General features: G+C 43.2%; 1 protein-coding gene across 11 annotated transcripts in view; it reads left to right on the top strand.

Annotated features, from left to right (window-relative positions):
* The window catches only part of LOC119735514 (POU domain, class 2, transcription factor 1-like), a 51,431-nt gene extending 40,134 nt beyond the window's left edge, over window positions 1-11,297 (top strand). For all 11 annotated transcript variants that reach the window (XM_038209238.1, XM_038209230.1, XM_038209232.1 and 8 more), the window contains 3 exons: window positions 3,825-3,923; window positions 5,032-5,208; window positions 6,828-11,297. In XM_038209238.1, the coding sequence (XP_038065166.1) occupies window positions 3,825-3,923; window positions 5,032-5,208; window positions 6,828-7,751 (1,200 nt within the window). In that variant the 3' untranslated portion in view covers window positions 7,752-11,297. The remainder of the gene's footprint in view (window positions 1-3,824; window positions 3,924-5,031; window positions 5,209-6,827) is intronic.
* The last annotated feature ends 1,329 nt before the right edge of the window (window positions 11,298-12,626 follow it).

A 12,626-nucleotide genomic window follows, 5' to 3' on the forward strand; every position in this document is an offset into this window, starting at 1 on the left:
AGTGGTTCCTTGCATTTTTAATCACACTGGTTGTTGCAATGCCTTCCTAGAGACACCCATTTCCTAACATACATGTATGTCATCTTCCTCACCAACAGCTCATTCCGTGTGTGTGTCGGCTGCTCCTTTCACACTTTGCGTTACCACCAAGCTTTTAAAATACCACTATAATAAACGGCCTTCAAATTATGTCATTAGGTCTCTCTGAAATGACGTCATTTTCTACAGACCAGCATCAGCATTTCGCGTGTCAACTTGCATAACGCGCATTGGCTGTGTCGTATTTCGAACACATTTCGAGCAACAAGCGCTCGTGTTTGGAACATTTTCAACACTGCTTGATTGCGTAAAATACGCAGTTGCAGTTCTCCTACAGAGTTGGCCGTCATTGAGAGAGACCTATTGCTATTTAAAAATCAGTAGACTTTCATTGTGGACGCCACATAGGAACTGAAGTAGGGCCTATGGAACACTGGTGCCGCGGGCCTACAGAACACTTAATTTGGCACTGCGAATACGGGCTCACTTTAATATCCAAGCATTCACTTTTTATTTATTTCACAGAAATAAAGAGTGCTCCAATTCCCCTTCTGGTGAAATATATATGCCTCTCAATCTTCGTCCAAAAGTTGCCCTATTTTCTATTTTGTGCAAAGCAGAAATGAAGATCTTAGGCAAATTTTCTCCAAAAGGAGAAATCGGGAGGTTGTCATTCTTGTGGGAAAAAAAGGAATGCTTTGAGTAATTGAAGCTGTTTGCAGAATATCAGGCCTAATGGTTTCGATGCAAAAAAAAAACCACTACAAAATTTCAGGAACTATTTGTACACACATAGGTATGGCCAAGCACAGACTGGCCATAGACTGCTGCTAGAACTGTAGATAGTGTGGCCTACGCATGGGAGCCAGTGAAAAAAACACATACATGTATCTCTGCTGTGCAGTACATGCAACAAGGATCAACAATTGAAATGTGCACATTAAAACGTGTCGATGTGTAAAGTAGAAACATACCTAAATATGGTCACTCACCATAATGAGAGCTGAAATGTATGCACAAACGTATTTATACACAAGTTACATTTTTACGTCGGCAAGCGTGCGTGTAGTTTTGCATGGAGCCCATAATGATAAAGTGGCCGTAAAGTACATCCCTTGGTAAACCGCACTGTGAAAGGGGCAGGCGACACCTATTTGTTTAAATGATTAAAGAGGTTGTGGAATGCTCGAAGACATTTCTGTCATTTTTCGGGTATATGTAGCCTAAGGTGTGATGAAATAAAAACGACTATTGTTCCTGTCATAAAATGAGTACAAAAGGTACTTTTGAGAGCTGTTATTCAAGTCCCGTCATGCCTGTTTCGACCCGAACGTGCAATTTGTGTAAAAGTCGTCGTTGCGGGCAGCAAACAAAACACAGTAAATCGTGACGTAATAAACAGGACTCCCGATGCAGAGTAGCATAAACGAGTCCTGTTTATTACGTCACGATTTACTGTGTTTTGTTTGCTGCCCGCAACGACGACTTTTACACAAATTGAACGTTCGGGTCGAAACAGGACCTGAAAAATAGCTCTCAAAAGTACCTTTTGTACTCATTTTATGACGGAAACAATAGTCGTTTTGATGTCATCACACCTTAGGCTACATATACCCAAAAAATGACGGAAATGTCTTCGAGCATTCCAAACCTCTTTAAGTCTCAATCTTGTCCATGTGTGAGGCTGTAAGACAATGTGTTTCTGGCGACTAAATTTTCTTATAACTTTTTTTGCATGACATTATTAGTTCAAGCACCAAATATTCTGCGGGTATAGTGTTTAACCCTGCATGGAATGTTGTATTGTGGGCATGAGAGACATGTCAGCTTTAATGCATTGATGTTCATTGCCTTCTCTTTATTTTTCCTTCAGTTTCAAATGTTTGCACCAGTATTTAAGAAAACACCAATGAAATCCCATAGCGGCCTTACATGTGCATTCTCAAAATGTGGATTACTGAGTTCTAACAATTCTCGTTAGTTCTCTTCGGAAGAACTTTCTTCATGTACCCTTAAAAACTAGAAACATTTGGATCCTTCACAACAAATCTCTGACTAATCTTGCTTATCCCAAAATCTTCCAGTGTCCATTTTGGTTTTGAAGGGTTCTGTAGGGTTTCGTAGGATTCAGCACTGCAGGGCTCAGACACATAATTTATGTAGGGCTTGATGTTCCAATCTTATTACAAAGTCCTGTGAATGTGCGCCGTCTGCTAATAATAGACCATTATCATGTTGCAGCCATTTGAATTTTTTCCCCATTCAAATAAATGTAACCAAAGCGAGGCTTGAGGAAAAATAGTCTGGTTCCTTTCTTGCACCAAAACATTATCATTCAGTACTGTTATTGGATACAGGGAACATGACTAAAATGGTGGAAGCATGATATAGATCTATAGTGTTGGATTTTATGGGAGTTTGAAAGGTTTGACAGCAAAACCATGGCTAGGAGATTGAGATTTCAGAAATTGAAAAAAAATGAATTTGTTTCCACGTTTGGGTCCTTAGTCCAAACAAGCGAGTAGAATGGAAGAGGTTCAATTCTTGTGGCCATAAATGTTAATTGGCCTCCTCCATTGGTGTTTTCTCATGTACTGATATTGTTTTTGTTGTTTTGTCGTTGATAGTTTTATATCTTGGTAAAATCTTTGTCGTTTTGGTTTCATAGTTGGGAAAGACTCGGTCCTCAGCAATTCCTAAATGAAGCAAATGCCGCAACATTCTGTTGTTTAGGTGAAACTGGTGTACCAAAAGCCCAATACTAACTACATAATTGAGTTTTACAAATCTTTCATCTTCTCATGCATTGTTTAAATATAGCACAGCTAAAAAGCCGGCCACGAGTAGAAACACGGTCATTTCAACACATGTTGGCCAGTATGGTCATAGCAAGGTTTCACAGCCCTCATACAAGGCCATGCTGATGTCATGAAATTCGCTTTGCTTTCGTTTTCACCAGAAGTAAGAACCAACACCCAAACCTGAATTAGCCTTGATGAATGCTAAGAGTCAAGACAACAGTGTCCAATGATCGATGGTCGGCCGCTTAAATAAACAATAGCCGTGCGTTATGCGATCACACGTACTGTACGAAGCGCGAACAGCGACCTCACGTGGCTAGGCTACAGTATGCAAATCATTTGGTGTCGGATGAATGCCTTGGAACAACCATCGCAGTGGCCTATCTTTTGGGGGGAAATTTTCGTCATTTTGTTGCTGGATTTATATATGGAGTTATATTTAGTCTGAGGACTCCAAACTTGTTGGAGAATTTAACCAGACTGTCCTGCTCTCTATCCATGTAAAATATGAGCCTCTATGACTATAAAGTACATGTATTGAAAAACAATCTCATCTTTATTTGCATACAAGGTCATTGCTGGAAATCCAGCCACATAATAAAGAAAAACAAGCCAAGGCACATGGTTGTTCCAAGGCATTCGACCAACACCAAATGATATGCATATTGTAGCCTAGGCGCGTGAGGTCACTGTTGGCACTTCGCACAGTACGTGTGAGTGCATAGCACGGGGCTATTGTTTATTTTAGCGGCCGACTATCGAATATCGGACACTATGTCGAACGCCTTTACCAAGGCTAAAACTGAATATGAATACAAAGTAAGAACCATTATAAATACATATACAATGCACTTCACAGCTTTCAAGTATGAAAAAAAAATTGCACCCATTCCTCTGCAAAGGCACTTAGTCCACTCGCTTGTAATCGTCCCTCAGGCCTTGCCTTATTACTCTTGGTCTGACCTTGCAAACCCGCTTTTGCAGATCCAGGGTCAGCAGAACCTGATCCAGGGTCAGACGTTCATCGGAGCCCCGACGGTGCAGCAGCCGGCAGTGACTCTAGCAACGGTCTCCTCCGCACAGGTAATGAAAGGTTGGATTCCAACCTGCAAACGTAACCCATTAGCACTCTATTACATTGTATTTAATCCCTGATCAATTCATTGAACCTTGAGAGTGCTCGGGCGGCTTGGGTCAGTACAGGGAGTAACTAGTAGGCTGTTTTGGGCCATGCAGGGACCATGAGTTAATCAGTGAACCAGAGAAAACTCATTGAGTCGCTCAAAAAATACGTGCGTCTCTCAAAGCAATGTTTTTAGTGCATGCCCAGTGTTGGTCATCGATGCTCAGTGCAGAGCAAGGACAAATGAAATTGATAACAACATTCAGGATTTTTTTGGCTGTGGAGTTGCCAACGTAAAACTCGGTTTCAACTCCGGGGAATATCACGTTGAATAATGTACTTCTCATTGGATTGGAGTATGTAAGAATGTGATCAAGTCAATCACCATAAGTCAATCACACAAGTCAAACCACAAGTCAATCACAGGACAGATCACAAGTTGCACTTCGGTCCACAAGTATTAGGGCACAAGCAGTGTCAATGGAATGCCTTTGCCACAGTTCATCGGAACAGTTTGTGACTTGACTTGAAACTTGATGACTTGTGTTTGACTTGTGTTTGACTTGTGATGACTTGTGATGACTTCTGGTTGACTTGTTATGACTTGTGATGACTTGTTTGTTTTGTTATGACTTGTGATGACTTCTATTTGACTTGTGATGACTTTTATTTGACTTGTGATGACTTGTGTTTGACTTGTGATGACTTGTGGTGACTTGTGTTTGACTTATGATGAGTTGTGATGACTTCTGTTTGACTTGTGATGACTTGTGATGACTTGTGTTTGACTTGTTATGACTTGTAATGACTTGTGATTGACTTGTGATTGACTTGTAATTGACTTGTTATTGACTTGTGATTGACTTGTAATTGACTTGTAATGGACTTGTGATGACTAGTGTTTGACTTGTAATGACTTGTATTTGACTTGTGATGACTTGTGATTGTCTTGTGATGACTTGTGATGACTTGTGATTGACTTGTGATGACTTGTGATGACTAGTGGTGACTTGTAACTGACTAAATTACAGCTCTGATTGTCTTGATTCTTCCTCCCCCTCAATGTAGACTGGGGCCACGATAGTTGCGGCAGCGCCAGCCATCACAGCCCAGCAGCAGCTGCAGATTGCCCAGGCCCAGAAGACCTCGGCCATACAGCAAGCCGAGGAGTCCACTGACCTGGAGGAACTGGAGCAGTTTGCTAGGACCTTCAAGCAAAGACGAATCAAACTGGGCTTCACACAGGTGAGTATGCAGTAAATCAAATCAAATTCCACTTTATTATCCACGCTTAAGATATAGTCCATCATTTGTAATTTGTGCATTTTGTTCGTTTGAAGCAACAAAAGTGTTCAAAATCTAATGAAGGATACTGAACAACTAACCTGATGAAGTTTCAGCTCAGCTTCAGCTTTATATTCCGAGAAAAACAGCATTCTAGGATCTCAATTTCAAATCAAAAGTTGCTGAATCATGTTTTGAATTGTTTTTGAATTGCAGCTATACGCGATGTCGCGCACTGATCCGACAAATTATAGCAACCGCGCGCGCCTGTGCGTTGCGCTAATGCTTGCGCGCGCTGCGCCGAATAACAAAACGAACTACTAATTTAAATTTTCCTACGGTGCGTCTTAAGACGCACCGTTGGAAAGGCCTTCTTTCGTTGATTACTTCAAAATGCAGGCATGCAACTTTTCCTCGGATCCGCTGATTTCCTCGTTTTAAACTTCTCAAGTATGCCATTACAAATTGAAAAACTCTGTACAAAATGTTGTGTGGTTCGGAATTTCCTCGTTTTTTGTAAATTCCCAGTTGCATGCATGAAAATGATAGCTTGCCAGAAAGATTAATTTCACAGGGAGTTTAGTCCACTTACTATCTTTCAACCAAGTATGTTTTTCAACAATAATACGCCAGTTACTTTTTCGGATGGCTGCAAATGATGGACTATAGCTTTTAATAAAAGCATAGAAATTCAGCTTCCACTGGCATTTCTAAAAGAAAGTAACGTTAGATAAAACCAAAAAGAGGAATATCTTATAATTATGATGCCGGTATATATGTACATATACATGTATGGTACAGGTCAATATACAGTATATGAAAAACACAATATGAGCTATGCAGGTCAATATACAGTGTAAAAATAATGAATGTTTATGAGTGCAATGGTAAGAGTAATTTCATGAAGCGACAATGCATGTTCCATGCCACGAGGTGAAGCTGAGTGGAATGGAACGTTCCATCTGTCACCGATTGATATTCTTTCCATTGCACGAATGTGAAACATTCATTATTTGTTTTATACAACACCTGAATAAATCCTGATTTTTCAGAGCAGCCAATAGTTTGACTGTGCAAGGTTGGAAGGTTGGGACAAATAATCCAATGACACGTCACACGTGATCAACAACCCACCAATCAGATGACGGAGATTTATTCAAGCGTGGTATAATATATTACATGTGTAAAATATTAAAGATCTTGAGGTGAATTACAGTGTATGATATACAATATAAACTTCCACAGTAGACATGGTAGATACTGTTGTAAACAATAGACATTTTTGTGAGCTTCGGATGCTGTATTTTCATTGATTGAGAGCGGTCCGATGTCACATTTCCCAGAACATCTGTTGGCGCCAAAAGGGGCTTTCAGCTGCTGAGACCTTGTTTTCAAAGGCTGTACGTTATAACTGTTTGGTAAATGGTACTTGTATTACACTGCATTTATACTCCTTGATTAAACCATAAAACTATACAATTCAGGGACGGTTTGGGATTGTATTAGGAAGAAAAAAAAGGATACTGCATTATTGTGTACATTCAAGGATAAAAAGTTGACGTTGCTTATTGTTCGTGCAGGGTGATGTAGGGCTTGCTATGGGCAAACTGTACGGCAACGACTTCAGCCAGACCACCATCTCCCGCTTCGAGGCCCTGAACCTCAGCTTCAAGAACATGTGCAAGCTCAAGCCCCTGCTGCAGAAGTGGCTGGACGACGCCGACTCCACCATCTCCAACCCGTCCTTGCTGGGCGGCACTGGGATGGACTCGCAGGACGCGATGGGCCGGCGGCGCAAGAAGCGCACCAGCATCGAGACCAACATCCGGGTGTCGCTGGAGCGGGCCTTCATCCACAACCCCAAGCCCACGTCCGAGGAGATCATGATCCTGTCGGACACCCTGGGGATGGAGAAGGAGGTGGTCCGGGTCTGGTTCTGCAACCGCCGGCAGAAGGAGAAGCGCATCAATCCGCCGTCGGTCAACTTGGCCAGTCTGAGCTACAACGGCGCCTCACCGCTCCTGAGCCCCTCCACCACGTCCTCGCACCTGAACTCCGGCGGCTTGCAGGTCGGCTCCCCGATCACCACGGCCAACGCTTCCCTGGTGACCGGGATCCATCACGCCGGGATGAACATGAACGCCGCGGGGCTGATCACCAGCGTGGCGCAGGCCGTGGCGGCCAACAACAACAACGCCACGGCGGCGGCGCTCAACAACTTCAAGAGCATGGCCAACACCATCACGGTCAACAGCAGCCCGCTGGCCAACGCCGTCAACTCCGTCTCCGTCCCCAGCTCGCTCGTACCAAAGTCGCTCCATCTGGCAGCAGCGGCCGCCACGCCGGCGCCTGTCGTAACCAACGGCACCCAGCCTGCCAGCGGGCCAATCAACACCACAGCCAACACCCTCCCAATGGACGTTGTGACCATGTCAGTGACCAGTCACGATAATTCAACGCCCGCCACGACACCTATGGAAACATCTGTTGTTGGCACCAAGTAGCAACCGACTTCACGTACCAAAATATTTCATTGTAAGAAGCTTTTTCAGTTTTCAAGAAAACACGCACCGAGAGTGTGAAAACCTTTTTTTAAATCGCATTCTGTACATTTTTTTTTAACTAACCCCAGTTTTACTGACCATTAAATGAAAATGGACAGATATGCTGTACAAAGTTTTTCAAACATGGATTTCACTCCTGGTGGTTGTCATCAGGGAAATCGCCAATGGTGCTTGTGTCCCTGGGCAGGATACTTGACTGCGATTGTTTTGTAAACTGAATGCCTAGCAAAACAAGAGTTGCTTCAGTGCAGGAGAAAGTCCCAGGGCTGTGGAATCACTGCCAGTTGACTGCGTTAATTTGAGAGGAGAGTTGAGAACGTCGCGGAAATGTTGACTTTCCCCTCGTCTGGGAAATGACTGTGAGAGCGCACCTCGATTCACCTTGTGGAGGAGGCGCACAGAGCGGGGAAGAATTTTTAGTACCATTTTTATGATTTCTATGGTTTTTTATTGTTATTACTGTAAGTTATTAGTGTCAGTTGTAGTGTCAGCTTCCCACAACGGACTACATTTTATAGGAACTCTGTCAACCCTAACCACACCTAAAGCTACAAAATACTACTCAGTAGTAACCAGTAGTATGCATTTCTTTCTGTACAAGTGTGCACAACACTTGAAGTATTCTGTGGTATTTGGTACTTGACCCCCATAGAGCCCTTGGGATGTTCGGGTTAAGGCCACAGTGTGGCCTTTCATGGGCTCCGTTCACAAGTACGCCCTCAATGGTAAGAAATGGAGAGTTGGGGGAGACTACTCCAATAGACTTTCGAAGTCCTTCGCAACTTGGGTGCAAATTGGGCACAGTGCACCCCTCATTAGTCAACTGAGTGTAAACTGACCCATGACTGTGCTAGTCTATGTAGGCCATCATCAGCCTCAGTCCAAAATTTTTGCCACCGGTATCAAATGGGGGAAATAATCGTCGTAGCGATTTTTTACAAGGTACATGTATGCACCTCCAGAGTTGGAAAATATGTGATAGCATTGCAACGGTGGCAGCATTTTGGGTGATCGCCCCTTTTTTCCTCAAAATGGCCATCAAAATGCTTGTTACCACTCTAGGGGTGGTATACCTTGCGCATGCTCATTATAATCATTTATGCCCTGCTTTGATACTGACCAAACCCCCAGGCTGATGGCCTAATGGAATAGATGCTTGCACCACAAGCGTCTCTGATGTGCGTGCAAATTATGCAAAAACAAGACTGTGTTATGACCTCCAGATTCTGACTGTTCAACGGGCGCCTTCTACCGTGTCTTCCGTAACCTGATGTTGTGCGACAAAAACATGGCAGTCATATTGACCTACCAACTAGCTTTGGCTAAGTTTCTGCTCTGAATTATGTCATTATAAACTTCCAAAAGTGGGTCCGACTGGCTGGCGCACGGGTCACGTAAAATGCATTGCATGACTACCAGACTACGACTTTAATATTCATGTACTTGTAGGGGCCACACGCGAGTGTCTTTGTAGTACATGTGCACTATAGCAGCCCTCTCTTAACCCCATGCATACGGGAAGCGGTCATGGCCGCGGCCGCTAATCCTCATTGGAATGCAGTTGCCAGCTGTGGTATGCCGTGGCACACAGCTAGTGGGTAGTTCCACAGCTGCTGCTTTTGTGCAGTCCCGCTACCACACAAAGGCTGTGCAGTCATGCGGGCCACTTGCTCTCTGTGTGGAGGAATGTCCCCATTACACCCCGTCTATAAGGGGTTAAATTGTAGTTTTCTGAAGTTTCGTCACTAAGTGGGGATGTGCCATTGTGCCATAGCCCCCCATGGACTGCAGGCACACGTACCCCATTCAAAAGTGACAGAAATATATAACGATAAACACTTGAATGTCATTACCGTTGTGTGTATGGTGGCCACGTAAAGACCACAAAAGGTTCATTTTAAATGTGAAATTGTATTCACATGAAAAGTAGTCATGCCAACTCTTCACCTCACAGGGGCGAATCAGCAAGCACATATGATGTATCCCACTCACGTGTGGGTCTGAACCGCGCTCGCTGGATCGGTGGATCTGAGTGGCCACTCACATGTAATATCATATACTGTTTCTAATAGAGTCCCAAGTAGTGTACATAAGTGATTGAGCAGCCTGGCTCTTAAACAACTGATGAATTGTAAAACTTTCGGAAGAATGCACAAATGTGCTACATTGCAACAAAAAATTGAGGAGTAATAATGAATTCAGCTGTTCAATTTCTTTGGTTTTAATATAATTTTTGTGCGTAAATTATTAAGATGACCCAACACTGTTTAAGTTGATTATAATTTCATTGGAGAGGGCAGAAACCCGACTTTAGTGGGTCTGTCATGAACCTCTCTCGGCCAATTTCCTGGTGCTGTGTCAAGGTCTCAGTGTTAGCAGAATTTACTACCATAACACACACAAAAATGAGCTTACCGGTACGTGCTGGACACTGCATTTCCCACAATAGCCCTGCCTGTTACTCCTTGTAACACCTGATACCACCCAAACTGTGGTTTCTATCATGGAATAAGTACAATGTTATACAATGTAATACAATGTAATACAATGTGAATTGGATGCCGACTCTGTATTAGCGTAAATACCTGAGACAGTTTACCCATTCCTGTTGGTCGAGAGCCCGACACATAGGTGGTTTGAAACTGCTAATAAAACACAGGCTGGTTTGAAACACTTAATTCCTGCACCACTGCATTCTGCGCCACATCGCACAGGGCGTACAGCTGATCCCCCATCTCCATAAAAGGAGATTTTTAGCGCTATGCAGGTGAGGCACATACATGTACCATGGACATGGCCAGAGGGGTGTCTCACAAAACATAAGTTAAACTTGTTGAACAAAAACTTTGGATAATTGTGGATTTCTGACTTGTTTTGACTTTTTTTGACTGAAAGGTATTGATGAATGGGAATGCATGTATGCTTGGCCGGTTTTAAACAATTACGTTTACAACCGGCTAGGAGCCTGGTTCGGATAGTGGCCCTTGCCAAAACCGGCCAAGCACTTTTTCCATTATTAATTGTGCATAGCAGCACCATGAAATTGGGCGAGATACGAATGTTTAAAAGTGTGGCATTTTCATAAAAAGTATGATGCAACGGCCTCATTGCAGACATTGTTTAGTAAAAAGTGAAAACTAAACGCAATGCTCAAACCAAACTTTCCTACCAAAACTTGGTCTGTGTTATTTTCTAATGATTACTGTGTTAAACGTTACAGTTAAATTGTAAATTGTACAAATATGGGCAGTTACATGCAACCTATATCAGAAATACCAAAAAGTAAAGTTTTCAAATGTCATTCACCTTTTTGTAATTCTAACTGCCAATCGTAACAAAAGTGTGAAGCGGGCTTATCTGTGGCCATTTCTCAAACATTGGCTGTTTCAGCAGCGTTGGCTTCAATATCCAGCTTCCTTAATAGCCAGAGACGTAGCCAGTGTCACATGCAGAGACCAGGTTTGAGAAAGGCCAGTCAATCGCCAGCTATCAATACGCTCTATTCGACCACCATTGCAGTAGGCAAGCATTTGGTTATTAACCCCATGCGCACGGGCCGCGGCTGCTAATCCTCATTGGAATGCAGTTGCCAGCTGTGGTATGCCGTGGCACACGGCTAGTGGGTAGTTCCACAGCTGCTGCTTTTGTGCAGTCCCGCTACCACACAAAGGCTGTGCAGTCATGCGGGCCACTTGCTCTATGTGTGGAGGAATGTCCCCATTACACCCCGTCCTTAAGGGGTTAACCAGGTCGTGCATTGTCAACTTGATGGTAGGGCTTATTTTCAAGCAAAACGATCGCAAATTTTTTATCAAATGGAATACATGTAATGGTTACTAGCTGTGCTGTGTACGGTTCTTATTATCGTGCCGACCCAGCACCTGGTGTTGGCTCTGCATTTTTCTCCCAAGTTTTGCCATCCATCACAGCTTTGAAGGCTTGCCCACTGGGCCCAATTTCACGGCGCTGCTTAACAGTTAGCAGAAAAGGTGTAGTTAGCATAGCAGAAAAACACTTGCCACTATTTCACGGCGTGGACGTGCTAACGGTCGCGCGTGCATGGAGTTTTCTATTGTTACGTCACTAAGTTAAGCAAATTTTTCCTCTGAAGTAAGCGTGCCTTTTGCTGTGCTTATGCTTACGGTCTCCATGAAATAGACGAAGGCTCTGTTAGCAGAAAATCGTGTGCTTAGCAGCGCCGTGAAATTGGGCCCTGGGCACGGCGATAATCTTTGCCTACTACAATGGCGATGCTGACTTTCCGATACCAGATCCGGATGTAGGCCAGATCCTTGCGGATCACATGGGTCAGTGGGAGAAGTAGTAGTCGTGATTCAAGGCTGGAATTCAGAGGCTGTGAAGGACGTAATCCAATATAGCAAAGCTGCTACATATTCCACTTATAACATGTGGAGGTGGATCATGGCTGTGAGCATTAGGGAATAATAATGAATGACAACCTAGACTTGAATCAAGACTAGATATGATGGGTTTTTCCCCCCGACTGTTCAGGCAAGTTTTGCTTGATTGGCTTTTCCACATACATGTTGTTGCAGAGAAGCCTCTGATTTTGTTCTGAATTTTTTTCCGATTTCTTTTTTGTTTTTTCCCAAGTCCCATAGACTTTGTACACGTTTTTTTATTGTTTTGTTTTGCAGGGTTTTTTTTTGTTTTTTTAAGAATGAGCACTCCTAATGTTAAGACCATATCAGAATCAAACTGGCAATAACCATCAAGGCCCCTTTAACATGTTCAATGATGAATCAATTCATCACAGCTGTGATGAAGTTGGACAAATTAATACTGCATTTGAGA

This window comes from Patiria miniata, unplaced genomic scaffold, assembly GCF_015706575.1.
Source record: "Patiria miniata isolate m_02_andy unplaced genomic scaffold, ASM1570657v1 HiC_scaffold_29, whole genome shotgun sequence".
Lineage (NCBI taxonomy): Eukaryota > Metazoa > Echinodermata > Asteroidea > Valvatida > Asterinidae > Patiria > Patiria miniata.